Here is a 27,706-nt window from a genome sequence, read left to right as displayed (position 1 = left end):
AGAGGCGCTGTTTTCAAACGCCACTGATATTCTGTAATCCGAAGGTTAGCAATGCTAACAAGTACATGTCAAATACCATAGAGAATGCTAACTAAATGCTACCGAGCGCATCGCGAACATTTGGTACAGTTTCTGACCATTTGCTGCACACAGAAAACAAATATTAGCCAGCAAAGGTCTTAATCCAGGAGGGGATTCTCTGCTGTTACCAAGGGAATGCTTGATTTTGGAAGAAGCTAACACAACTGCAGAGAATTTAGAACAATTTAGACAGTTAACTTAATAGTTATAAGATATTTAGCTGGCAAACATTTAGTTGTGAATTCCATATTGTAATTAGATTACCTGGCGTGTGCTGCACAACTGTGAGTGACTCAGAAGGTTCCGGTCTCTCACCGTTGTTGTAAACAAACACCACGTGACAGGGGACTACCGTAAGCTTCATAAAAATGGCACAGATGAAATGAAGAACGCAATGTTCTTTATGCCTAACGTATTGCACAAGTTGACTGCAGGTATTTACTTACAAAAGTAGCTACAAATATTCAAATGTATAGAAGAAGAAAAAAAAACTTAAAAAGAAATAGTTTCAACGGTACTGAAAAACCACACTGTGGCTTTTTCCAAATACCCCGGTATACCGCCCAAGCCTTCTTCATACACATCTATTTTTAAGTTGCAAATTCTGGTGAAATTATCACACTAGTATAGAGCCCTGGGCAGAAGGTGTCTAATAGGTCTAACAGTATAATTGGCCTCTGGTATAGAGCCCTGGGCAGAAGGTGTCTAATAGGTCTAACAGTATAATTGGCCTCTGGTATAGAGCCCTGGGCAGAAGGTGTCTAATAGGTCTAACAGTATAATTGGCCTCTGGTATAGAGCCCTGGGCAGAAGGTGTCTAATAGGTCTAACAGTATAATTGGCCTCTGGTATAGAGCCCTGGGCAGAAGGTGTCTAATAGGTCTAACAGTATAATTGGCCTCTGGTATAGAGCCCTGGGCAGAAGGTGTCTAATAGGTCTGACAGTATAATTGGCCTCTGGTATAGAGCCCTGGGCAGAAGGTGTCTAATAGGTCTAACAGTATAATTGGCCTCTGGTATAGAGCCCTGGGCAGAAGGTGTCTAATAGGTCTGACAGTATAATTGGCCTCTGGTATAGAGCCCTGGGCAGAAGGTGTCTAATAGGTCTAACAGTATAATTGGCCTCTGGTATAGAGCCCTGGGCAGAAGGTGTCTAATAGGTCTAACAGTATAATTGGCCTCTGGTATAGAGCCCTGGGCAGAAGGTGTCTAATAGGTCTAACAGTATAATTGGCCTCTGGTATAGAGCCCTGGGCAGAAGGTGTCTAATAGGTCTAACAGTATAATTGGCCTCTGGTATAGAGCCCTGGGCAGAAGGTGTCTAATAGGTCTAACAGTATAATTGGCCTCTGGTATAGAGCCCTGGGCAGAAGGTGTCTAATAGGTCTAACAGTATAATTGGCCTCTGGTATAGAGCCCTGGGCAGAAGGTGTCTAATAGGTCTAACAGTATAATTGGCCTCTGGTATAGAGCCCTGGGCAGAAGGTGTCTAATAGGTCTAACAGTATAATTGGCCTCTGGTATAGAGCCCTGGGCAGAAGGTGTCTAATAGGTCTGACAGTATAATTGGCCTCTGGTATAGAGCCCTGGGCAGAAGGTGTCTAATAGGTCTAACAGTATAATTGGCCTCTGGTATAGAGCCCTGGGCAGAAGGTGTCTAATAGGTCTAACAGTATAATTGGCCTCTGGTATAGAGCCCTGGGCAGAAGGTGTCTAATAGGTCTAAAAGTATAATTGGCCTCTGGTATAGAGCCCTGGGCAGAAGGTGTCTAATAGGTCTAACAGTATAATTGGCCTCTGGTATAGAGCCCTGGGCAGAAGGTGTCTAATAGGTCTAACAGTATAATTGGCCTCTGGTATAGAGCCCTGGGCAGAAGGTGTCTAATAGGTCTAACAGTATAATTGGCCTCTGGTATAGAGCCCTGGGCAGAAGGTGTCTAATAGGTCTAACAGTATAATTGGCCTCTGGTATAGAGCCCTGGGCAGAAGGTGTCTAATAGGTCTAACAGTATAATTGGCCTCTGGTATAGAGCCCTGGGCAGAAGGTGTCTAATAGGTCTAACAGTATAATTGGCCTCTGGTATAGAGCCCTGGGCAGAAGGTGTCTAATAGGTCTAACAGTATAATTGGCCTCTGGTATAGAGCCCTGGGCAGAAGGTGTCTAATAGGTCTAACAGTATAATTGGCCTCTGGTATAGAGCCCTGGGCAGAAGGTGTCTAATAGGTCTAACAGTATAATTGGCCTCTGGTATAGAGCCCTGGGCAGAAGGTGTCTAATAGGTCTAACAGTATAATTGGCCTCTGGTATAGAGCCCTGGGCAGAAGGTGTCTAATAGGTCTAACAGTATAATTGGCCTCTGGTATAGAGCCCTGGGCAGAAGGTGTCTAATAGGTCTAACAGTATAATTGGCCTCTGGTATAGAGCCCTGGGCAGAAGGTGTCTAATAGGTCTAACAGTATAATTGGCCTCTGGTATAGAGCCCTGGGCAGAAGGTGTCTAATAGGTCTAACAGTATAATTGGCCTCTGGTATAGAGCCCTGGGCAGAAAGTGTCTAATAGGTCTAACAGTATAATTGGCCTCTGGTATAGAGCCCTGGGCAGAAGGTGTCTAATAGGTCTAACAGTATAATTGGCCTCTGGCTTCCACAGGTTTCTATAAAACATGTCATTGTCAGCAGTCTTGACATTGTATTTCACTTAGAAGGAAACAAATATTAATATTAGAAACAATGAAAACACCTTTCCCTTTAAATACAGTAGAGGAGACACTGTAGAAGAGTGCAGGGTATTAAAAGGCTTTAGTTCCTACCTGTAGTACGAGGGGCTCAGGGTTGAAGGGTATTAAAAGGCTTTAGTTCCTACCTGTAGTACGAGGGGCTCAGGGTTGAAGGGTATTAAAAGGCTTTAGTTCCTACCTGTAGGACGAGGGGCTCAGGGTTGAAGGGTATTAAAAGGCTTTAGTTCCTACCTGTAGGACGAGGGGCTCAGGGTTGAAGGGTATTAAAAGGCTTTAGTTCCTACCTGTAGGACGAGGGGCTCAGGGTTGAAGGGTATTAAAAGGCTTTAGTTCCTACCTGTAGGACGAGGGCTCAGGGTTGAAGGGTATTAAAAGGCTTTAGTTCCTACCTGTAGTACGAGGGGCTCAGGGTTGAAGGGTATTAAAAGGTTTTAGTTCCTACCTGTAGGACGAGGGGCTCAGGGTTGAAGGGTATTAAAAGGCTTTAGTTCCTACCTGTAGGACGAGGGGCTCAGGGTTGAAGGGTATTAAAAGGCTTTAGTTCCTACCTGTAGTACGAGGGGCTCAGGGTTGAAGGGTATTAAAAGGCTTTAGTTCCTACCTGTAGGACGAGGGGCTCAGGGTTGAAGGGTATTAAAAGGCTTTAGTTCCTACCTGTAGGACGAGGGGCTCAGGGTTGAAGGGTATTAAAAGGCTTTAGTTCCTACCTGTAGGACGAGGGGCTCAGGGTTGAAGGGTATTAAAAGGTTTTAGTTCCTACCTGTAGGACGAGGGCTCAGGGTTGAAGGGTATTAAAAGGCTTTAGTTCCTACCTGTAGTACGAGGGCTCAGGGTTGAAGGGTATTAAAAGGCTTTAGTTCCTACCTGTAGTACGAGGGCTCAGGGTTGAAGGGTATTAAAAGGCTTTAGTTCCTACCTGTAGTACGAGGGGCTCAGGGTTGAAGGGTATTAAAAGGCTTTAGTTCCTACCTGTAGGACGAGGGGCTCAGGGTTGAAGGGTATTAAAAGGTTTTAGTTCCTACCTGTAGGACGAGGGGCTCAGGGTTGAAGGGTATTAAAAGGCTTTAGTTCCTACCTGTAGGACGAGGGGCTCAGGGTTGAAGGGTATTAAAAGGTTTTAGTTCCTACCTGTAGTACGAGGGGCTCAGGGTTGAAGGGTATTAAAAGGTTTTAGTTCCTACCTGTAGTACGAGGGGCTCAGGGTTGAAGGGTATTAAAAGGTTTTAGTTCCTACCTGTAGTACGAGGGGCTCAGGGTTGAAGGGTATTAAAAGGTTTTAGTTCCTACCTGTAGTACGAGGGGCTCAGGGTTGAAGGGTATTAAAAGGTTTTAGTTCCTACCTGTAGTACGAGGGGCTCAGGGTTGAAGGGTATTAAAAGGTTTTAGTTCCTACCTGTAGTACGAGGGGCTCAGGGTTGAAGGGTATTAAAAGGCTTTAGTTCCTACCTGTAGGACGAGGGGCTCAGGGTTGAACGGTATTAAAAGGCTTTAGTTCCTACCTGTAGGACGAGGGGCTCAGGGTTGAAGGGTATTAAAAGGCTTTAGTTCCTACCTGTAGGACGAGGGGCTCAGGGTTGAAGGGTATTAAAAGGCTTTAGTTCCTACCTGTAGTACGAGGGGCTCAGGGTTGAAGGGTATTAAAAGGCTTTAGTTCCTACCTGTAGTACGAGGAGCTCAGGGTTGAAGGGTATTAAAAGGCTTTAGTTCCTACCTGTAGTACGAGGGGCTCAGGGTTGAAGGGTATTAAAAGGCTTTAGTTCCTACCTGTAGTACGAGGGGCTCAGGGTTGAAGGGTATTAAAAGGCTTTAGTTCCTACCTGTAGGACGAGGGGCTCAGGGTTGAAGGGTATTAAAAGGCTTTAGTTCCTACCTGTAGGACGAGGGGCTCAGGGTTGAAGGGTATTAAAAGGCTTTAGTTCCTACCTGTAGGACGAGGGCTCAGGGTTGAAGGGTATTAAAAGGCTTTAGTTCCTACCTGTAGGACGAGGGGCTCAGGGTTGAAGGGTATTAAAAGGTTTTAGTTCCTACCTGTAGGACGAGGGGCTCAGGGTTGAAGGGTATTAAAAGGCTTTAGTTCCTACCTGTAGGACGAGGGGCTCAGGGTTGAAGGGTATTAAAAGGCTTTAGTTCCTACCTGTAGTACGAGGGGCTCAGGGTTGAAGGGTATTAAAAGGCTTTAGTTCCTACCTGTAGGACGAGGGGCTCAGGGTTGAAGGGTATTAAAAGGTTTTAGTTCCTACCTGTAGGACGAGGGGCTCAGGGTTGAAGGGTATTAAAAGGCTTTAGTTCCTACCTGTAGGACGAGGGGCTCAGGGTTGAAGGGTATTAAAAGGCTTTAGTTCCTACCTGTAGGACGAGGGGCTCAGGGTTGAAGGGTATTAAAAGGCTTTAGTTCCTACCTGTAGGACGAGGGGCTCAGGGTTGAAGGGTATTAAAAGGCTTTAGTTCCTACCTGTAGGACGAGGGCTCAGGGTTGAAGGGTATTAAAAGGCTTTAGTTCCTACCTGTAGGACGAGGGGCTCAGGGTTGAAGGGTATTAAAAGGCTTTAGTTCCTACCTGTAGGACGAGGGGCTCAGGGTTGAAGGGTATTAAAAGGCTTTAGTTCCTACCTGTAGTACGAGGGGCTCAGGGTTGAAGGGTATTAAAAGGCTTTAGTTCCTACCTGTAGGACGAGGGGCTCAGGGTTGAAGGGTATTAAAAGGCTTTAGTTCCTACCTGTAGGACGAGGGCTCAGGGTTGAAGGGTATTAAAAGGCTTTAGTTCCTACCTGTAGTACGAGGGGCTCAGGGTTGAAGGGTATTAAAAGGCTTTAGTTCCTACCTGTAGGACGAGGGGCTCAGGGTTGAAGGGTATTAAAAGGCTTTAGTTCCTACCTGTAGGACGAGGGGCTCAGGGTTGAAGGGTATTAAAAGGCTTTAGTTCCTACCTGTAGGACGAGGGGCTCAGGGTTGAAGGGTATTAAAAGGCTTTAGTTCCTACCTGTAGGACGAGGGGCTCAGGGTTGAAGGGTATTAAAAGGCTTTAGTTCCTACCTGTAGGACGAGGGGCTCAGGGTTGAAGGGTATTAAAAGGCTTTAGTTCCTACCTGTAGGACGAGGGGCTCAGGGTTGATGGGTATTAAAAGGCTTTAGTTTCTACCTGTAGGACGAGGGGCTCAGGGTTGAAGGGTATTAAAAGGTTTTAGTTCCTACCTGTAGGACGAGGGGCTCAGGGTTGATGGGTATTAAAAGGCTTTAGTTCCTACCTGTAGGACGAGGGGCTCAGGGTTGAAGGGTATTAAAAGGCTTTAGTTCCTACCTGTAGGACGAGGGGCTCAGGGTTGATGGGTATTAAAAGGCTTTAGTTTCTACCTGTAGGACGAGGGGGCTCAGGGTTGAAGGGTATTAAAAGGTTTTAGTTCCTACCTGTAGGACGAGGGCTCAGGGTTGATGGGTATTAAAAGGCTTTAGTTCCTACCTGTAGGACGAGGGGCTCAGGGTTGAAGGGTATTAAAAGGCTTTAGTTCCTACCTGTAGGACGAGGGGCTCAGGGTTGAAGGGTATTAAAAGGCTTTAGTTCCTACCTGTAGGACGAGGGGCTCAGGGTTGAAGGGTATTAAAAGGCTTTAGTTCCTACCTGTAGGACGAGGGGCTCAGGGTTGAAGGGTATTAAAAGGCTTTAGTTCCTACCTGTGGGACGAGGGGCTCAGGGTTGAAGGGTATTAAAAGGCTTTAGTTCCTACCTGTAGGACGAGGGGCTCAGGGTTGAAGGGTATTAAAAGGTTTTAGTTCCTACCTGTAGGACGAGGGGCTCAGGGTTGAAGGCTAGGGTCAACAGCAGCTGCATCCTCTCTGTGTCCTTGAGGTTCTTCAGCAGGAAGCTGCCAGAGTCTTTGGTCTCAGCGTAGCGCCGCACCACCCTGTCCAGCAGCCTCTGGGAGGGGCAGTGCACCAGGTCGGACCAGCCCTCTACCACCTCGGGGGTCAGCAGCCTCACGTCCCCGTTCAGCCTGGCGAACTCCGTCTTGTACATGGCCTGGATGAGGTCGCAGCGCGGACGGCCCGTGGCTCTCTTACAGATCTTCTGGTCAATGTCCGCCAGCTCCTGGTTGGATCCCAGGCGTTTGAGAACCACGCGCCTCGTCCCCTCCCGCGGCTCGCCGTACTGGGCGAAGTACACGTTCTTGACGTTGAAGACATCCAGGAAGCGCAGGCGTCCCCAGGTCTCGAAGGACACCTGGCCGTTCATGAACTTCCTGCACCAGCTGGTGCCGAAGCAGGCGGGGCACTTGTTGAGGTTGATGAAGCGACGGTCCGTCAGCTCGTTCTTCTGGAAGGAGGCGAACAGGTTGTGGGTGTTCATCAGGAGGATAACAAACAGGCCCACCACCAGTAGGAGCTTCAGACAGCGGTAGAGGCGGCCCAGCTTCAGAGGCAGGAAACGCAGCATGGTGGGGCGGGACGCGGAGGTCAGGGGTCGGGGGAACTGGTGAGCGTATCGTCGGGACGGGGGGGGGGGGGCTATCCTAGCCTCACTGCCTCTCTGTCATGTTGCACTGGGGCATCATCGTCTAGAGTGCCTGGTAAGGACGAGGCTGGCAGAGTAACCCCATGCCAAGCTCTGGCAAAGGCCTGTGAGTCATGTTCTCCCCGTCTGTGTGTCTGTGGGACCTAGAGCTGGTGAGCCTGCAACCAAGCAGAGAGGAGAGGAAAACATTACAAAAAGGATACATTTCACAACAGTTGAGACATGGAATAGGTCTCTTTTGGATCATGGATAACCTCATCTCTGGGCTTCCAACTTACACACCTCCCTTAAAACAAAGAGTGACTTTGTGGCATATGAAATTGTTTCACAACTGGGAATCGCCCGAGACATGAGAGAATTATTACTTTCTAGGCAGAAACGAGACCACAGCCCCTCTCATTCTCTTTCTGGGATGCAACTTTTTACAACCTCCGATAAAAAATGGAGAAAAAAAAGTGGAAAAATAGAATAACAGTTCATATATCAAATTATTTTGATTCATTCAAAATGTCTATATAACCTTAATATTCCAAATGCCTGAATGGAAAGAATCAAGTTTTTTGTTAGTTTTTCTGAGTGTTTATGTCCGTTTGTTCTCATGTTGTCTTTTTGGTCTCGTCTCTTTCGCTCCTTCTGTGCTGTGGACCTTCCCATTTATATACACACCAATCCCCTCTCCCTGCCACTCACAACAACAAAGATGAGAGATCACTTCTTCCTCTGTGACAAGCGGTTTCAACTTGCTATTTGCTTTTGAGCTTTGGTCCAACAGAATGGGTCATATGGACACCGAAACACATGGAGACATTATTTTACTGTAATAGAGAAGGGAACCTTTCTAACGATCCCGTCAACTCTTCAAATTGCCCGCGGAGCAGACACCACTAAAACGGGAGTATCAATAAACATTGATTATGGAAAATGAATGCTCAGATTGTCGCGCGCTGCATTGCGGTACCACGTACTGCTAGCAGCATTTTAGGAAAATACTGTTATACTAGCTGTCTTAGTCTGTGTTTTATAAATGTGCAATAAGCATATAACACAATTCTATAAGGAATTGGCAACTCGTTCTAATGCTGAGAAATAACATCTGAACAAAGTGGACAGGCTAGCTAGCATGCTGCTCAAACAGTTGGAGACCGACAGAAGGGTGTGTTCATAACAATTCAACTGTTCTACGTTCTTAGCTAGCGAATAGATCCAAGTTGGCTGAACTTGAAATATAAACGTTTAGCTGGCTACTCACCAGCACATGAGCTTGTGCTTGAGATATTGTTTATGAGACCTGTGTTAATTTTCTATAAATGCCTGCTACAAGTAGTTAGTCATTATTTTATTTTATTTTTTAATCTTCTTGAATGTATTTTTTTTTTTTTCTATTCTAGGGGGTAGTAGTTAGTCATTATTAGTGAATGTGCATTATGCATGGTTCTGGTTAAATTTGTAACAAAAGGCATTTTAGTAGACAGACTTGAAAGCCAGATCAGTGATTATTGCAAAAAAGCAGGTAAAAATATTTTTATAAATTAATTAAATTATTAGTTGGTATTATGGTTGTGGAAGGATTATGTTTAGCCTGGGTATAATTTCACAAGCCCTGAATTCATTAGATTATTGCTGACCGTTTGAAATGCGGTGTATTTGACCTTTAATTGTACAATCAAATCTTATTTAGATAACTTTTTTTTTTAGATATACACTACCGGTCAAAAGTTTTAGAACACCTACTTATTCAAGGGTTTTTGTTTATTTGTACTGTTTTCTACCTTGTAGAATAATAGTGAAGACATCAAAATTATGAAATAACAGATCATGTAGTAACCAAAAAAGTGTTAATCAAATCAAAATATATTTTATATTTGAGATTCTTCAAATAGCCACCCTTTGCCTTGATGACAGCTTTGCACACTCTTGGCATTGTCTCAACCAGCTTCACCTGGAATGTTTTTCCAACAGTCTTGAAGGGGTTCCCACATATGCTGAGCACTTGTTGGCTGCTTTTCCTTCACTCTGCGGTCCGACTCATCCCAAACCATCTAAATTTGGTTGAGGTCGGGGGATTGTGGTGGCCAGGTCATCTGATGCAGCACTCCAGCACTCTCCTTCTTGATAAAATAGCCATTACACAGCCTGGAGGTGTGTTGGGTCATTGTCCTGTTGAAAAACAAATGATAGTCCCACTAAGCCCAAACCAGATGGGATGGAGTATCGCTGCAGAATGCTGTGGTAGCCATGCTGGTTAAGTGTGCCTTGAATTCTAAATAAATCACAGATAGTGTCATCAGCAAAGCACCACCACACCTTAACTCCTCCTCCTCCATGCTTTACGGTGGGAAATACACATGCGGAGATCATCCGTTCACCCACACCGCGTCTCACAAAGACATGGTGGTTGGAACCAGAAATCTCAAATTTGGACTCCAGACCAAAGGACAAATTTCCACCGGTCTAATGTCCATTGCTCATGTTTCTTGGCCCAAGCAAGTATCTTCTTCTTATTGGTGTCCTTTAGTAGTGGTTTCTTTGCAGCAAGTCTCCTCTGAACAGTTGATGTTGAGATGTGTCTGTTACTTGAACTCTGTGAAGCATTTATTTGGGCTGCAATATCTGAGGCTGGTAACTCTAATGAACTTATCCTCTGCAGCAGACGTAACTCTGGGTCTTCCATTCCTGTGGCGGTCCTCATGAGAGCCAGTTTCATCATAGCGCTTGATGGTTTTTGCGACTGCACTTGAAGAAACTTTCAAAGTTCTTGAAATGTTCCGTATTGACTGACCTTCATGTCTTAAAGTAATGATGGACTGTTGTTTCTCTTTGCTTATTTGAGCTGTTCTTGCCATAATATGGACTTGGTCTTTTACCAAATAGGGCTATCTTCTGTATACCCCCCTACCTTGTCACAACACAACTGATTGGCTCAAACACCTTAAGAAGGAAATACATTCCACAAATTAACTTTTAACAGGCAAAGGGTGGCTATTTGAAGAATCTCAAATATAAAATATAGTTTGATTTGATTAACACTTTTTTGGTTACTACATGATTCCATATGTGTTATTTCATAGTTTTGATGTCTTCACTATTATTCTACAATGTAGAAACTAGTACAAATAAACAAAAACCCTTGAATGAGTAGGTGTTCTAAAACTTTTGACCGGTAGTGTATATTGTGAATCACCCGTAAGTTTGAAAATAATGTAGATAGGATTTTTATGCCATCTCGCCCAGCCCCATTTACAGCTTCCGGTTGTCTCTGTATCAATAAAACCACCTACAGATAGATCCTCAGAAGACTCCAGCAGACTTTCACTGTCTCCCTGACAACAGACAATATAGTACATCTTGATGATGATTTCCTGTCCCTATAGTCCAGCTGTGGCGGCATCCATCCCTTCACCTTCTGGGAAAAAACACACACAAAAAAACGTTGCATACTGTTAACACTAACGGTATAGGAGCGCCGATCTATTGGTTCTCCCGTCAAATGGAACAGGACCCTCGGTGCATTTAAGAAGAGAACCCTGCTTAGGCGTTTGACCTTTGATCAGCAGAGTTGGATGGTTTTAATCTAGCTTTGAAGTAGATGCTTTGAAAGAGCCTGGTGTCACTACGGTAACAGCAGAAGAGAGACCGAGAGAGAGGAGTGTGCAAGAGAGCGAGAGAGTGTGTGAGAGAGTGAGAGAGAGATAGTGTGTGAGAGAGTGAGAGAGAGAGTGTGAGAGAGCGAGAGAGTGTGGAAAGAGCGATGGAGGATATATATAAATAAGAGAGAGAAACAGAGAGGGAGAGAGAGAAAGAAACAGAGAGATGGTTTGGTCCTGAGGGATAATGTGAATGTATCTGTGAGGTTCACCAAGGGAGCTGTTAGTGAGGTTTCACCTAGGGAGCTGTTAGTGAGGTTTCACCTAGGGAGCTGTTAGTGAGGTTTCACCTAGGGAGCTGTTAGTGAGGTTCACCAAGGGAGCTGTTAGTGAGGTTTCACCTAGGGAGCTGTTAGTGAGGTTCACCTAGGGAGCTGTTAGTGAGGTTCACCTAGGGAGCTGTTAGTGAGGTTTCACCTAGGGAGCTGTTAGTGAGGTTCACCTAGGGAGCTGTTAGTGAGGTTCACCTAGGGAGCTGTTAGTGAGGTTCACCTAGGGAGCTGTTAGTGAGGTTTCACCTAGGGAGCTGTTAGTGAGGTTCACCTAGGGAGCTGTTGGTGAGGTTTCACCTAGGGAGCTGTTAGTGAGGTTCACCTAGGGAGCTGTTAGTGAGGTTTCACCTAGGGAGCTGTTAGTGAGGTTTCACCTAGGGAGCTGTTAGTGAGGTTTCACCTAGGGAGCTGTTAGTGAGGTTTCACCTAGGGAGCTGTTAGTGAGGTTCACCTAGGGAGCTGTCAGTGAGGTTTCACCTAGGGAGCTGTTAGTGAGGTTCACCTAGGGAGCTGTTAGTGAGGTTTCACCTAGGGAACTGTTAGTGAGGTTTCACCTAGGGAGCTGTTAGTGAGGTTTCACCTAGGGAACTGTTAGTGAGGTTTCACCTAGGGAGCTGTTAGTGAGGTTCACCTAGGGAGCTGTTAGTGAGGTTCACCTAGGGAGCTGTTAGTGAGGTTTCACCTAGGGAGCTGTTAGTGAGGTTTCACCTAGGGAGCTGTTAGTGAGGTTTCACCAAGGGAGCTGTTAGTGAGGTTTCACCTAGGGAGCTGTTAGTGAGGTTTCACCTAGGGAGCTGTTGGTGAGGTTTCACCTAGGGAGCTGTTGGTGAGGTTTCACCTAGGGAGCTGTTGGTGAGGTTTCACCTAGGGAGCTGTTAGTGAGGTTTCACCTAGGGAGCTGTTGGTGAGGTTTCACCTAGGGAGCTGTTGGTGAGGTTTCACCTAGGGAGCTGTTAGTGAGGTTTCACCTAGGGAGCTGTTAGTGAGGTTTCACCTAGGGAGCTGTTAGTGAGGTTTCACCTAGGGAGCTGTCAGTGAGGTTTCACCTAGGGAGCTGTCAGTGAGGTTTCACCTAGGGAGCTGTTAGTGAGGTTTCACCTAGGGAGCTGTTAGTGAGGTTTCACCTAGGGAGCTGTTAGTGAGGTTTCCCCTAGGGAGCTGTCAGTGAGGTTTCACCTAGGGAGCTGTTAGTGAGGTTCACCTAGGGAGCTGTTAGTGAGGTTTCACCTAGGGAGCTGTTAGTGAGGTTTCACCTAGGGAGCTGTTAGTGAGGTTTCACCTAGGGAGCTGTCAGTGAGGTTTCACCTAGGGAGCCAGAGATGCAGAGCCAGGTAGATTGATAAGAACTCAGCACCGGAGAGGGAGAGAGAGAAGCCCAGGCTTAACATAGCAATAACCTCGCATTACAATGCCCCCTAACAAAGACTCTGCACAAACCGTCAGTCTGGGTTCTAGATAGATACATATGGTAGCAGAGCAGTAGCCCCTGATATGCTCAAAAGCAATACTAGAAGACATAAGAAGTGTCTTTGTTAAATTCACAATGGCTTTGACCTTGCAAATTGCCCATTCTCAATTAGAGCTCATTAAGACATGGGTATTAGGGCCGCTGCAGAATTGAGAGGGAACAGCTAACGAGCAGGAGAGAGCAGCTAGTGTGATTAATGCGTGTCGATGGCCTCCGTACGCGCTCATCGACACGGCAGAGATGGGAAGTGACACGGGGCTGGGAGCAGCGAAGAGCAGAAACACTATGACACACACGCACAGGACGCCACGCACAGGACGCCACGCACGGACACGCACACAGGACGCCACGCACAAGACGCCACGCCACACACAGGACGCCACGCACAGGACGCCACGCACAGGACGCCACGCACAGGACGCCACGCACAGGATGCGCACAGGACGCCACGCGCAGGACGCCACGCGCAGGACGCCACGCCTCTGTGTCTGCTTACTGTAGCAGCAGCAGGTCAAGTCCAGAGCTGAACTGTAATGCTATGTTAAGGAGCCTGCCAAGGTGAGGCATTCACCCTGAAGCACTTCTCTTCTCTTCCTCAACCCTCATTCCACCAGACTAGCTAAAAATACATTCGAATTACTGATTTGAGAAATTATGCACCCAGCTAGCAGCACGCTCCACGTAAAATAAATCCAGTTATCTCAACACAGAGAAAGGAACCTGCAGAATTTCTAATTTGCCAGTTCTATTCTAAATTACATTTTATTGAGCAAACTAATTGGCAGAATCTAAATCCATTCCAAGGTGCACATGAGATCACTTGGAACCACTGCCTTAAGCACGGTACACGGAACAATACCTATTAATATTTTGGACATTTCCATAATGCCCCTCTGCCTAAATATGAACAGGGGGAACAGCAGGATAACACCAGTGATTTAATACCGTCTGAACATTTTATTAAATTCTAAAAGCCTCATATCGAAACTTTGCATTCGTATTCCGCAGACACAGGGACGGGGGGAGAAGATTGGAAGAGAGAGAGAAAGGGAACGAGAGTGAGAGAGAGAGAGAACATAAGAGGTAAAAACCGATGTCGATAAGAGGCCTCAAAAGGGATGTATGCCTGGCTGCCTTCTATTACAGAGAGTGTGAGTGGAACCGATTGCTACGGTGGAACAATTGAACATCTCCAGCATGATATGATCTCTATTCAAGTACCGTTTAGCATGTGGCACGGAGCTCCACGAGGCGCAAAGGGATCCAGCAGGACAGGCCCATATCAGGAGGGGAGATCTGAGTTCAGTGAGGAGGGACTAGGGGGGTAAGAAATCAGGGCTAACCAGACAGAGACCAGGGCTAACCAGACAGAGACCAGGGCTAACTAACCAGACAGAGACCAGGGCTAACTAACCAGACAGAGACCAGGGCTAACCAGACAGTGACCAGGGCTAACCAGACAGTGACCAGGGCTAACTAACCAGACAGAGACCAGGGCTAACCAGACAGAGACCAGGGCTAACTAACCAGACAGAGACCAGGGCTAACTAACCAGACAGAGACCAGGGCTAACCAGACAGTGACCAGGGCTAACCAGACAGTGACCAGGGCTAACTAACCAGACAGAGACCAGGGCTAACTAACCAGACAGAGACCAGGGCTAACTAACCAGACAGAGACCAGGGCTAACTAACCAGACAGAGACCAGGGCTAACTAACCAGACAGAGACCAGGGCTAACCAGACAGAGACCAGGGCTAACTAACCAGACAGAGACCAGGGCTAACTAACCAGACAGAGACCAGGGCTAACCAGACAGTGACCAGGGCTAACTAACCAGACAGAGACCAGGGCTAACCAGACAGTGACCAGGGCTAACTAACCAGACAGAGACCAGGGCTAACTAACCAGACAGTGACCAGGGCTAACTAACCAGACAGAGACCAGGGCTAACCAGACAGAGACCAGGGCTAACCAGACAGAGACCAGGGCTAACCAGACAGAGACCAGGGCTAACCAGACAGAGACCAGGGCTAACCAGACAGAGACCAGGGCTAACTAACCAGACAGAGACCAGTGCTAACTAACCAGACAGAGACCAGGGCTAACTAACCAGACAGAGACCAGGGCTAACTAACCAGACAGAGACCAGGGCTAACCAGACAGAGACCAGGGCTAACTAACCAGACAGAGACCAGGGCTAACTAACCAGACAGAGACCAGGGCTAACTAACCAGACAGAGACCAGGGCTAACCAGACAGAGACCAGGGCTAACTAACCAGACAGAGACCAGGGCTAACCAGACAGAGACCAGGGCTAACTAACCAGACAGAGACCAGGGCTAACCAGACAGTGACCAGGGCTAACCAGACAGAGACCAGGGCTAACCAGACAGAGACCAGGGCTAACCAGACAGAGACCAGGGCTAACCAGACAGAGACCGGCTGTTGGAGGAGCGAGATGCTTCAAAGCCACCTCTGACTAGGCTTGGGCGGTAAACCCGTATATAGCATACTGTATACCGGGGTATTTTGAAATACCAACGGTCTGATATTCAATATCGTAATTTTTATAATTTTTTGGTTTGGGGTGCTCTAAAGCTCGGTGCTACAAATAATTGTATTTCCAGCTCAGGGCTTCAGCTAATATTTGGTTTGCTAACCTGTTAGCTAAGTGGCTAGCTTTCAAGATCAAGCTTCTTGATTACAGCAGAGACAATCAAACCCCTCCTGGATCAAGATCCCTGCTGCCTAAATTTGTTTTGTGCATAAAAAGTTATTTTAAAAAGAAATACGTTTGGAAAGAAATAGCGCCCCTTGTGTACACTGCCAGTAATACCATATACCCCGGTATGGTACAGGAACTGTATTAAGGTATGAAACTCTGGACACCACCCAACCCGACCTCTGACCCCACAGGGCCTGCTGAGGAGAGGAAGTCTGGAACAAGCCCTGTGGGTGTCCTCACACGGACACACCCCACAGCACCACAGTAATGAGATGACTGGCTGGATGGCAGGATGACTGGATGGCTGGATGGCTGGATGGCTGAATGACTGAATGACTGGATGATTGGCTGGCGGAATGACTGGATGGCTGAATGACTGGATGGCTGAATGACTGGATGATTGGCCGGCTGGATGACTGGCTGGCTGAATGGCTGGCTGGCTGAATGACTGGCTGGATGACTGGCTGGCTGGCTGAATGACTGGCTGGCTGGCTGGATGACTGGCTGGCTGAATAACTGGCTGGCTGAATGACTGGATGAATGGCTGGCTGGCTGAATGACTGGCTGGCTGAATGACTGGATGGCTGAATGACTGGCTGGCTGAATGACTGGCTGGCTGGCTGAATGACTGGCTGGCTGAATGACTGGCTGTATGACTGGCTGGCTGAATGACTGGCTGGCTGAATGACTGGCTGGATGAATGGCTGGCTGGCTGAATGGCTGGCTGGCTGGCTGGCTGAATGACTGGCTGGCTGAATGGCTGAATGACTGGCTGGCTGAATGACTGGCTGGCTGAATGACTGGCTGGCTGGCTGAATGACTGGCTGGCTGAATGACTGGCTGGATGACTGGCTGGCTGGCTGAATGACTGGATGACTGGCTGAATGACTGGCTGGCTGAATGACTGGATGACTGGCTGACTGGCTGGCTGAATGACTGGATGGCTGGCTGAATGACTGGATGACTCGCTGGCTGGCTGGCTGAATGACTGGCTGGCTGAATGACTGGCTGGCTGAATGACTGGCTGGCTGAATGGCTGGATGGCTGAATGACTGACTGGCTGAATGACTGGATGGCTGAATGACTGGATGGATGGGTGGCTGGCTGGCTGAATGACTGGCTGAATGAATGACTTGCTGGATGGCTGAATGACTGGATGGCTGAATGACTGGCTGGCTGAATGACTGGCTGGATGGGTGGCTGGCTGGCTGGATGGGTGGCTCGCTGGCTGGCTGAATGACTGGCTGGCTGAATGACTGGCCGGATGGGTGGCTGGCTGGCTGGCTGAATGACTGGCTGGCTGAATGACTGGCTGGCTGAATGACTGGATGGCTGAATGACTGGATGGCTGAATGACTGGATGGCTGAATGACTGTGGCTGAATGACTGGATGGCTGAATGACTGGCTGGCTGAATGACTGGCTGGCTGAATGACTGGCTGGATGGGTGGCTGGCTGGCTGAATGACTGGCTGAACGACTGGCTGGATGGGTGGCTGGCTGGCTGAATGACTGGATGAATGACTGGCTGGCTGGCTGAATGACTGGCTGAATGACTGGCTGGCTGGCTGAATGACTGGATGAATGACTGGCTGAATAACTAGTTGCTGCAGATTACTGAGAGGACATAGATTTGCCCCATTCAGGAGAGAGAGAGAGAAACACTGAGTACGGTTACATGCACACAATAATACAATTACTGTGGCTAGTCAGATTCATATAATAGTTTGTTTAAAACTTTAAATGTTTACATGCTTTGAAAGAAGAATGATTTCCCTAATAATAATCCTGTTTCCATGGACACATCTGAAATCAGGCAACCTGATGGGACTTAAATAAATGCAGATGATTACCAATCAAAATCAACGTTCTACCACAGCGACCATGTTATTTTGGAGACCCCGTTTTGATTCGAAGTTCAGACAGATTTTGACCTTAAGATGATGAGCACAGTAAGGGGTTTACATGACTATTGCGGCAGGTAGCTTAGTGGTTAAGAGCGTTGTGCCAGTAACCGAAAGGTCGCTGGTTCTAATCCCCAAGCCGACTAGGTGAAAAATCTGTCGATGTGCCCTTGAGCAAGGCACTTAACCCTAATTGCTCCTGTAAGTCGCTCTGGATAAGAGCGTCTGCTAAATGACTAAAATGTATATGTAAAATTGCCATACTCTGTTTAATATCGACTTATTAGTGTGCATGTAAAATGTAGTCAATGTAGCCTAGTCAGGCATCAATTAAGTGTGGAGGATCACCTGTATTATGTAGCCTAGTCAGGCATCAATTAAGTGTGGAGGATCACCTGTATTATGTAGACAAGTCAGGCATCAATTAAGTGTGGAGGATCACCTGTATTATGTAGCCTAGTCAGGCATCAATTAAGTGTGGAGGATCACCTGTATTATGTAGCCTAGTCAGGCATCAATTAAGTGTGGAGGATCACCTGTATTATGTAGCCTAGTCAGGCATCAATTAAGTGTGGAGGATCACCTGTATTATGTAGCCTAGTCAGGCATCAATTAAGTGTGGAGGATCACCTGTATTATGTAGACAAGTCAGGCATCAATTAAGTATGGAGGATCACCTGTATTATGTAGACAAGTCAGGCATCAATTAAGTGTGGAGGATCACCTGTATTATGTAGACAAGTCAGGCATCAATTAAGTGTGGAGGATCACCTGTATTATGACCTTTGCTACTAATTACTAAGAAGACACGCTACAGGCCTGAACTGAAATCCCTCCTCTTCCATCATCTGTTAATAGGAACATTCATTTAAAATGTGTAATAAACAGGTTGAACATGAAACGTGAGGTTGGTGATCGGCTCCAGTTGATCCCTGACCCTTAACTTTAAGAAAGATCAAGCCTGTTTGAGCTTAAAATCATGCATTCAATTGACTGTGAATTACATTTTCATGTAACCACGAGGCTGCCTGCCTCACACAGATCAACGCAAGGAAAAAGGTGTATTTAACGACGTACAGCTTCAAAGACGGAAGACTTTTGGAAAAAACTTCAGAATTTTCTGTGGAGAACTAGGTCTAGTAGCTTGAGTCAGTCAAAAACAAGGCTACTATTATTTTAGTCTAATTGTGTAATATATTATATATATATATATATTTCTAAGAAATCTAAAGCATATTTGTGTTGGTAGAATGGACCTACAGTATAACATTTGCTGACCAAGACAGTAAAATGTAGCCTCGGCTACTCTGTAAAAGTACTTTCAGCGCGGATATAGTTGATGAGAGTCCTTGATTGAATCCAGAACCGGCTGATTGTAATGCAGATGTGCTCTGTCCTGATACAACTGGCAGTGAAACTTAAAGCAATGTTTTCATTTGGACCAACCTCATCCTGCCCACAGAACTTGTGTTTCAATTTAGAGGCTCCGAGGCCCCAAGAACCAGGAAGTCCCCTCCTCCCCCAGCCAAGAGCCAGGAAGTCCCCTCCTCCCCCCAGCCAAGAACCAGGAAGTCCCCTCCTCCCACAGCCAAGAACCAGGAAGTCCCCTCCTCCCCCAGCCAAGAACCAGGAAGTCCCCTCCTCCCCCAGCCAAGAACCAGGAAGTCCCCTCCTCCCCCCAGCCAAGAACAAGGAAGTCCCCTCCTCCCCCAGCCAAGAACCAGGAAGTCCCCTCCTCCCACAGCCAAGAACCAGGAAGTCCCCTCCTCCCCCAGCCAAGAACCAGGAAGTCCCCTCCTCCCCCAGCCAAGAACCAGGAAGTCCCCTCCTCCCCCCAGCCAAGAACAAGGAAGTCCCCTACTCCCACAGCCAAGAACCAGGAAGTACCCTCCTCCTACAGCCAAGAACCAGGAAGTCCCCTCCTCCCCCCAGCCAAGATCCAGGAAGTCCCCTCCTCCCCCAGCCAAGAACCAGGAAGTCCCCTCCTCCCACAGCCAAGAACCAGGAAGTCCCCTCCTCCCCCCAGCCAAGAACCAGGAAGTCCCCTCCTCCCCCCAGCCAAGAACCAGGAAGTCCCCTCCTCCCCCCAGCCAAGAACCAGGAATGGATGGAGGGAAAGAATGCAGCCTGGGACTGGGGTTAAGGGCACTTACATGAGTGTGCACTACCCAAGAAAACACTGTTTGGAGTGAGCGCCAAATTACCTCATCACCACGGAACTTCTGCCAGAAGGTGAAGAAGATACATTTCTGAGCACCCTGGCTCTCTGAAGGATGGAGTCACGCTAAATGAACGAATGCTGAGAATGGAAAGCGGGAGAGAGAGAGAGAGAACTGAAATCCAAGAAGAGGCCGACTCCTAACACAGGGGACGTGGCTTGTTACAGAGACAGACACCAGAAGAACCAAGAGACAACAGGTCACCCTGGATTTAAACAGAATTACAAAAAGTTAGCAACGATGAGAAGAGAGGAGGAGCTAAATGACTTCCTGTCTAAAACAACTATTTTTTTGTTAGACATTATGACCTGAATAGACCGAAGAGAAAGGGCTGAAGAGGCTCTGCTTGTGTGAGACCACAGGATCAGATAACATCATGTATGGCTACTCCTCCCTTCGCTAACCATTTCCCCTCACAGAGTCAGTCTGTCACCACCTGAGGCTGAACCTCATCATTATATCATCGAACCAAGGCAGAAGGGAACATTCTTGATTAATTCCATTGGTACGGTATGATAGAGAGAGAGAGAGAGAGAGAGAGAGAGAGAGAGAGAGAGAGAGAGAGAGAGAGAGAGAGAAGGGAGAATTGAGTAGAAATAAAGAGCAATAATTGAAAGAAGAGAGAGAGAGAGGCAAGAGAGAGTAGTCTAGTAAAAGTTGACCAAATAAAGAAAGATATGGAGAGAGAGAGATCAATTGAACACAGAAGACAGGATGAAGCAACTGTTGTCAATCTCTGAATGAGAATGGATTCACTATTGCAGTCATTTTGCCACCATTGTGCTGCGGGAGCTGGAATGGAGAACTACAGATGCCAAGGTCATCGACTTGGGAAGTTAATCATGTTTGATCACAAAATCATTCATCCACAGCAGAGAGAGAGAGAGGCCTCAGTCCGCTCCTTCAGCTAGACTCCCAGCATCAGACACTGATGAATGAGAAGAGGAGTCAGGAACACGCGCGCCTAATGGAAAATTGAGTCCTCCAAATATAAGCACCAATTAGCCACGTCCCCAAACAAATGATGTTCCATTTGTCTCACGCTTGAACTAAGGCTGGGCGATAAAATTTTATTTATTTTTTTAACTTATGGACGATTCACGATATATACATCTAGAATTTTTTTCACGTTTTCTCTAAATAAGCATTGTTGTACAATTAAAAGGTCAAATACACTGCATTTCAAACAGTCAGCGATAATATTATGAATTCAGGGCTTGTGAAATTCTACCCAGGCTAAACATAAGCCTTCCACAACCACAGACCCCAAAAATAATGTAATTATTGTATCAACACAGTTTTGCAATAATCACTGATCTGGCTTTCAAGTCTGTCTATGAAAATGGCCCTTTTTTGTTACAAATGTAACTAGAACCATAAATAAACACATTCACTAATAATGACTAACTTCTTGTAGCAGCCATTAGGCTGTAGAACATGAACACAGGCCTCATCAACCACGTGCTGGTGATTAGCCAGCTAATCTTTATATTTCAAGTTCAGCCAACTTGGATCTATTCGCTAGCTAGCAAGGTAGAACAGTTGAATTGTTATGAACACACCCTTCTGTCCGTCTCCAACTGTTGTAACAGCATGTTAGCCTGTCCACTTTGTTCAGATGTTGAAATCAAGTGGTCTACCTTACTTCTCAGAATGAGAACGACTTGCCAATTCCTTATACAGTGCATTTTGTTACGTTACAGCCTTATTCTAAAATGTATTAAATTGATTTTTTCCCTTTTCATCAATCTACACACAATACCACATAATGACAAAGCAAAAAAAGGTTTTTCGAATTTTTTGCAAATGTATAAAAATTAAAAACTCCCCATCCAACCTGACAGAGCTGGAGAGGATCTGCAGAGAAGAATGGGAGAAACTCCCCATCCAACCTGACAGAGCTGGAGAGGATCTGCAGAGAAGAATGGGAGAAACTCCCCATCCAACCTGACAGAGCTGGAGAGGATCTGCAGAGAAGAATGGGAGAAACTCCCCATCCAACCTGACAGAGCTGGAGAGGATCTGCAGAGAAGAATGGGAGAAACTCCCCATCCAACCTGACAGAGCTGGAGAGGATCTGCAGAGAAGAATGGGAGAAACTCCCCATCCAACCTGACAGAGCTGGAGAGGATCTGCAGAGAAGAATGGGAGAAACTCCCCATCCAACCTGACAGAGCTGGAGAGGATCTGCAGAGAAGAACGGGAGAAACTCCCCATCCAACCTGACAGAGCTGGAGAGGATCTGCAGAGAAGAATGGGAGAAACTCCCCAAATACAGGTGTGCCAAGCTTGTAGCGTCATACCCAAGAAGACTCGAGGCTGTAATCGCTGCCAAAGGTGCTTCAACAAAGTACTGAGTAAAGGGTCTGAACACTTATGTAAATGTGATATTTCCTTTTTGTTTGTTTTTTGGATAAAAAAATATGCTTTGTCATTATGCTGTATTGTGTGTAGATTGATCAGGGTTAAAAACAATTTAATCCATTTTAAAATAAGGCTATAACATAACAAAATGTGTCTGAATACTTTCCGAATGCACTGCATATCTGTGTTTAGTTTGATACACTGTTAGGCTGTTGATTTAGATAGGTCAACAGATGAACTAGGCAGGGATATTATCTATATTTGTTCATATAACTGCTAGATTAGTGTCGTAAAGCCTAAACGACCTGCCTGTATAGATTAAAACGTACTGGTACACAATCTGTCATTACAGAAGACCTGCGTCTGACAAAGAGTATTATGCAGCTTTTGTTAATACAGTATAATCAGGGACTTAACTTCTTCTGGAAAGATTATCAACATTGATTTCCCAGGTAATACATTATGTAGGGAAATGAAGCTATTTAATCTCTCTGTGGTACGGACATGAGTGGAACCTGTAGGACAAGAAAAGACACAAACTGAAGTCTTCCAGGGGGAACGTTGAAATATTTACCTATTCTGAGTTGTCCCCAATGTGGGGTAGGTAGAAAGAAAGAAAGAAAGAAAGAAAGAAAGAAAGAAAGAAAGAAAGAAAGAAAGAAAGAAAGAAAGAAAGAAAGAAAGAAAGAAAGAAAGAAAGAAAGAAAGAAAGAAAGAAAGAAAGAAAGAAAGAAAGAAAGAAAGAAAGAAAGAAAGAAAGAAAGAAAGAAAGAAAGAAAGAAAGAAAGAAAGAAAGAAAGAAAGAAAGAAAGAAAGAAAGAAAGAAAGAAAGAAAGAAAGAAAGAAAGAAAGAAAGCAAATATAGCCATAATGACATTTTAAATGTTTCTATTCATTTGAAACTTTTGTGAGTATAATATTTAAATGTTCATTTCTTTTATTGTTCATTTCACTTATTATCTATTTCACTTCCTTTGGCAATGTAATCATATGTTTCCCATGCCAATAAAGCCCCTTAAATTGAATTGAGAGAGTGCAAGAGAGTGACAGGGAGTGCGAGCGAATATAGCTAGAGAGAATATAGTTGACTGGCCAGTCAATCCAGCAACACAAAAAGCCCTCTGTTAGTGTCCCTCACTGTTGTGGAAGAATTGTTAGTTCTCTATTTCACCGAGCTGCGAATACAGCTGAATATAATGTACTGTAATAACCACAGCAACACATTTTCATCTGCCTTCCTATTTGGAAACTAGAAAGAAGTTTGCACTCACTTTTTTCATTTAGTCTAAGAGGCTATTACAGAAGACAAATAATTGTTATGCATGCACTTATGTTGATATTGGCAATTGCAGTTATTTTTTCAAAGCGAGATTTTCCGTCTGATTTTCAAAGCGAGATTTTCTGTCTGATTGGTACCCACAGGCAAGCACGAAAACACACACTCTTAAAGAGATTAATACAAAGCTCATCTGCGATCGAATTCGAGGTCGGCTCAGTGGAATCCAGTTACGTGGTCTCAAGTGCCTCAAAACTGTGCCAAGAAATTCGAAACCATTTTGCAAGGCTGTCTGTTCCTTCTTGCTATGCAAGCATGGCTGTCTCTCAATGGAACCTTCTAGCATGGCTGTCTCTCAATGGAACCTTCTAGATAACCTCAACGTTGTAGTTGCAATGACACGGTATCAACAGTTGACTAACCGGTGCCCCCGCACATCGACTCTGTACCGGTACCCCTTGTATATAGCCTCCCTACTCTCATTATATTTTACTGCTGCTCTTTAATTATTTGCTATTTTTACTTATCTATTTTTTACTTAACACTTTTTTTTTTCTTAAAACTGCATTGTTTGTTAAGTGCTTGTCAGTAAGCATTTAACTGTTGTATTCGGCGCATGTGGCAAATACAATTTGATTTGATTTGACATGGCATGTCATATATTAATGACATTATGCTACTGGATAACTGAGTTAGTTATATCAATCTTGTCTTAATTGCTAATTGGGTTAATTGACTGGAAGACCTTTGGAGTATTTAGTTACTAAATATCAGGATAAGGACACAATTTTTTTTTATTTTTTTATGGAAGTTATTGTTGGCACAAGATGAAATGACATTAGTGTAGCCTAGTAATTGTCAGCCTACTGTCAATGTCACCGGAAAACAACATGATAGGCCTACTGTGCATAACATAGTGTTAAAACATGTTGTAACTGGTTACATTTTACATTTACATTTTAGTCATTTAGCAGACGCTCTTAACCAGAGCGACTTAGTTAGTCTACCCATTTCATTACCCCGCATCTAGTTTCAACTCACCATTCGTCTTGAGAGAGTAGTCTAGTCGCAAACTGGCTATCCTACTGTACTGCAATATGTGTAGAAGAGGTCTTAGATAAAGCAATATATCTCTTAGCCGATTAACCTAAACTCGTTGACTTTATTCGGCTAACGTTATATATCGCTCAAACTATATACCTGAAACAGTCCACTTAACACTGGTTATGTCAAAGTCTTGTTTTGAAAAAGACTGTAAAAAGCTGTGAAACAAACCTGTGTGACTTTCTTCTTCTGGATCACTTAGCGTTCAGTTTAGATAGATAGTAGAATAATTATCTCTGCGGGACATCGTTACTTTTGTATTACCAACGATACCAACTACAAGAAGATGATATTTATTCCATTGCCAATCCAGGTCCCTACTGAAAAGACTCGCACCAGCTCGCATTGGAAGTAGCCAGCTAGCCTGCTAGCTAGTGAAAGTAACAGTTGTGATGTCGGCTCTTAACCATTAGTCTACAGGATCTTTCAGATTGGGCCGCCGCGGTCCTTTTTCACCAACTGTAATATCTGCAATCTCCTGCTTTAGTATCCATATTTTATCCGCTTTTCGGCGTGTAGCTCCGTAGAAGCACAATATGCTGGTCTCCTGTTTCTCTCTCACTCCTCTCCAACATCTCCACAACAGATTCTATTCCGACTTTTTTCCAACACCAAACCTTACTATTTACGACAGTTATCGTCGCTTTGCGAAACTGGTTGCTAAGCGAATACCGTAACGTTGTCTCGGCTGCAGTTTGCACCGATGGCCGACTTTTCCTATAGTTTTATATTTTGAGCTGCCTTGAGGATAGTTTATTTTCCAAATCAATGTTTTTTGACAGTGCTTTGCTTTATGAAATAAATTGCACTATGGCAATTTTGAGCATTAATAAGTTGCAGCTCTTTCAAGGGTTGAGCTCTTTCTGTCTTCTATAGAGGCAATTATTTTTTTGTGTGAATAATAATTAGATTGACGTTAGGATAATAAATGTGTGTATATATCCATTCTTAAAACATAATGTATTCCTTTATTTATATTTTTATGTTACCAATAAAGTGTTGCAATGCAGTTCTCTAGCTATGTTCCTACATCTGCTGCAGATACAGCATTACATTGAGGACATAACGTGACAGACAGTCAAGATACACGGAGTTGAGTTGTAAGAGGGTATTTTGGGATCATTTATGTCTTTCTGCTCGCTGCATTCCTTGACAGCGTGAAGGTTGTGGCGGGCATGTTGATGCGTGAAACTGGGCCAGAATCAGGAGTGGCAAAGGCAGAGTTGGACAGGATCCCAAATGAGGAAGGAAGGGGCCATCCTGCAGAAAGAGTAACATCTGTGGAGAGAACCAGGGGAATGCAGAGACAACCAGGAGAACCAGGCGATGAATGTTTAATTGAGTTCTATATAATCCTCAGGCTAGTTCGAGCTCCGTGCTTTGGAGAGATAGATACACGATAGGGCCTAGTACATATGGGCAAATAATATTTGGTTTGTTTGTTTGTGATTCTTTCTTTGGTATGTATTTAATGTTTCACATTCTGAATTTTTATAACACCTCAATTTCAGTCTTCTTTAACAGAGCTGTCGTTATGCACAACGTGGTGTGAATGTACTAATTATGAACAGTATCTAATCAACATATCAACAGCATGGACTACAGAACAGTCCCTGACATAGAAACGTGAGATTCACGTCGCATCACTTTGTATTTAGCGCCATCTAGTGGAGTCATCGCGATACTACCTGAGGGTGCGGATGTACTCTACCCATCACTAGCTGATATCATTTTGTTTTTGTTTTGTGTTTGTTTGCGATGTTATGTGTAGCCATTTTTAAGAAAGATTTATAGATTTGTGTAGCACATTTGAATTTCTATCCTGGATATTTAATTTTTTTGTAAAAAAATTGAGCAAAGAGCACATATTCTGGTGAGTGAGACTAATTCGAATGCATCCACAGTTTCATCTGAATCTACAAACATGTGATCTGAACTAGCAATGTTCTATGTAATATTACATGTTAATTATACTGAACAAAAATATGAACGCAACATGCAACGATTTCAATGAGGTACAGTTTCTATAAGGAAATCAGTCAATTGAAATAAATAAATTAGGCCCTAATCTATAGATTTCATGACTGGGCAGGGGCGCACCCACTGGGGAGCCAGGCCCACCCACTGGGGAGCCAGGCCCACCCACTGGGGAGCCAGGCCCAGCCACTGGGGAGCCAGGCCCAGCCACTGGGGAGCCAGGCCCAGCCACTGGGGAGCCAGGCCCAGCCACTGGGGAGCGAGGCCCAGCCACTGAATGAGTCTTTCCCCACAAAAGGGCTCTATTACAGACAATACTCCTCAGTTTCATCAGCTGTCCGGGTGGCTGGTCTCAGACAATCCCTCAGGTGAAGAAGCCGGATGTGGAGGTCCTGGATTGGCGTGGTTACACGTAGTCTGCGGTTGTGAGGCCGGTTGGACGTACTGCCAAATTCTGTAAAACGACATTGGAGACGGCTTATGGTAGAGAAATGAACATTAAATTCTCTGGTAACAGTTCCGGTGGACATTCCTGCAGTCAGAATGCCAACTGCACTCTCCCTCAAAACTTGAGACGTCTGTGGCATTGTGTTGTGTGACAAAACTGCACATTTTAGAGTGGCCTTTTATTGTCCCCAGCACAAGGTGCACCTGTGTAATAATCATGCTGTTTAATCAGCTTCTTGATGTGCTACACCTGTCAGGTGGATGGATTATCTTGGCAAAGGAGAAATGCTCACTAACAGGGATGTAAATAAAAGTGTGCACAACATTTGAGAGAAATAAGCTTTTTGTGCGTATGGAACATTTCTGGGATCTTTTATTTCAGCTCATGAAACATTTTATATACACATATACACACTTTGTGTTTATATTTTTGTTCAGTATATAGATTTTTTTATTTATTAAATGCTCCACACATTACATCCCCCTTCTTCTGTCCATCTCTATATAATGTGTTCTCTAGGTGATGTGTTCTCTAAGTGATGTGTTCTCTAGATGATGTGTTCTCTAGATGATGTGTTCTCTAGGTGATGTGTTCTCTAGGGGATGTGTTCTCTAGGTGATGTGTTCTCTAGGGGATGTGTTCTCTAGATGATGTGTTCTCTAGGTGATGTGTTCTCTAGATGATGTGTTCTCTAGGTGATGTGTTCTCTAGGTGATGTGTTCTCTAGGGGATGTTTTTGTATTCTCTATATAATGTGTACTCTAGGTGATGTGTTCTCTAAGTGATGTGTTCTCTAGGTGATGTGTTCTCTAGATGATGTGTTCTCTAGATGATGTGTTCTCTAGGTGATGTGTTCTCTAGGGGATGTGTTCTCTAGGTGATGTGTTCTCTAGGGGATGTGTTCTCTAGATGATGTGTTCTCTAGGTGATGTGTTCTCTAGATGATGTGTTCTCTAGGTGATGTGTTCTCTAGGGGATG

At 45.1% G+C, this 27,706-nt stretch overlaps 1 protein-coding gene across 1 annotated transcript in view; it reads right to left on the bottom strand.

The window, feature by feature from the left end:
• LOC121555305 (divergent protein kinase domain 2A) overlaps positions 1-24,900 on the bottom strand; it is a 93,367-nt gene extending 68,467 nt beyond the window's left edge. The window contains exons 1-2 of the mRNA XM_041869130.2: positions 24,474-24,900; positions 6,595-7,484 (exon numbers count right to left, since the gene is read on the bottom strand). Coding sequence (XP_041725064.2) covers positions 6,595-7,248 — 654 coding nt within the window. The 5' untranslated portion in view covers positions 7,249-7,484; positions 24,474-24,900. The remainder of the gene's footprint in view (positions 1-6,594; positions 7,485-24,473) is intronic.
• Positions 24,901-27,706: the final 2,806 nt, after the last annotated feature.

Source organism: Coregonus clupeaformis, unplaced genomic scaffold (assembly GCF_020615455.1).
Source record: "Coregonus clupeaformis isolate EN_2021a unplaced genomic scaffold, ASM2061545v1 scaf0030, whole genome shotgun sequence".
Lineage (NCBI taxonomy): Eukaryota > Metazoa > Chordata > Actinopteri > Salmoniformes > Salmonidae > Coregonus > Coregonus clupeaformis.
Note: the sequence above shows the minus strand (reverse complement) of the source record. Positions and strands in the feature narration are given on the sequence as shown.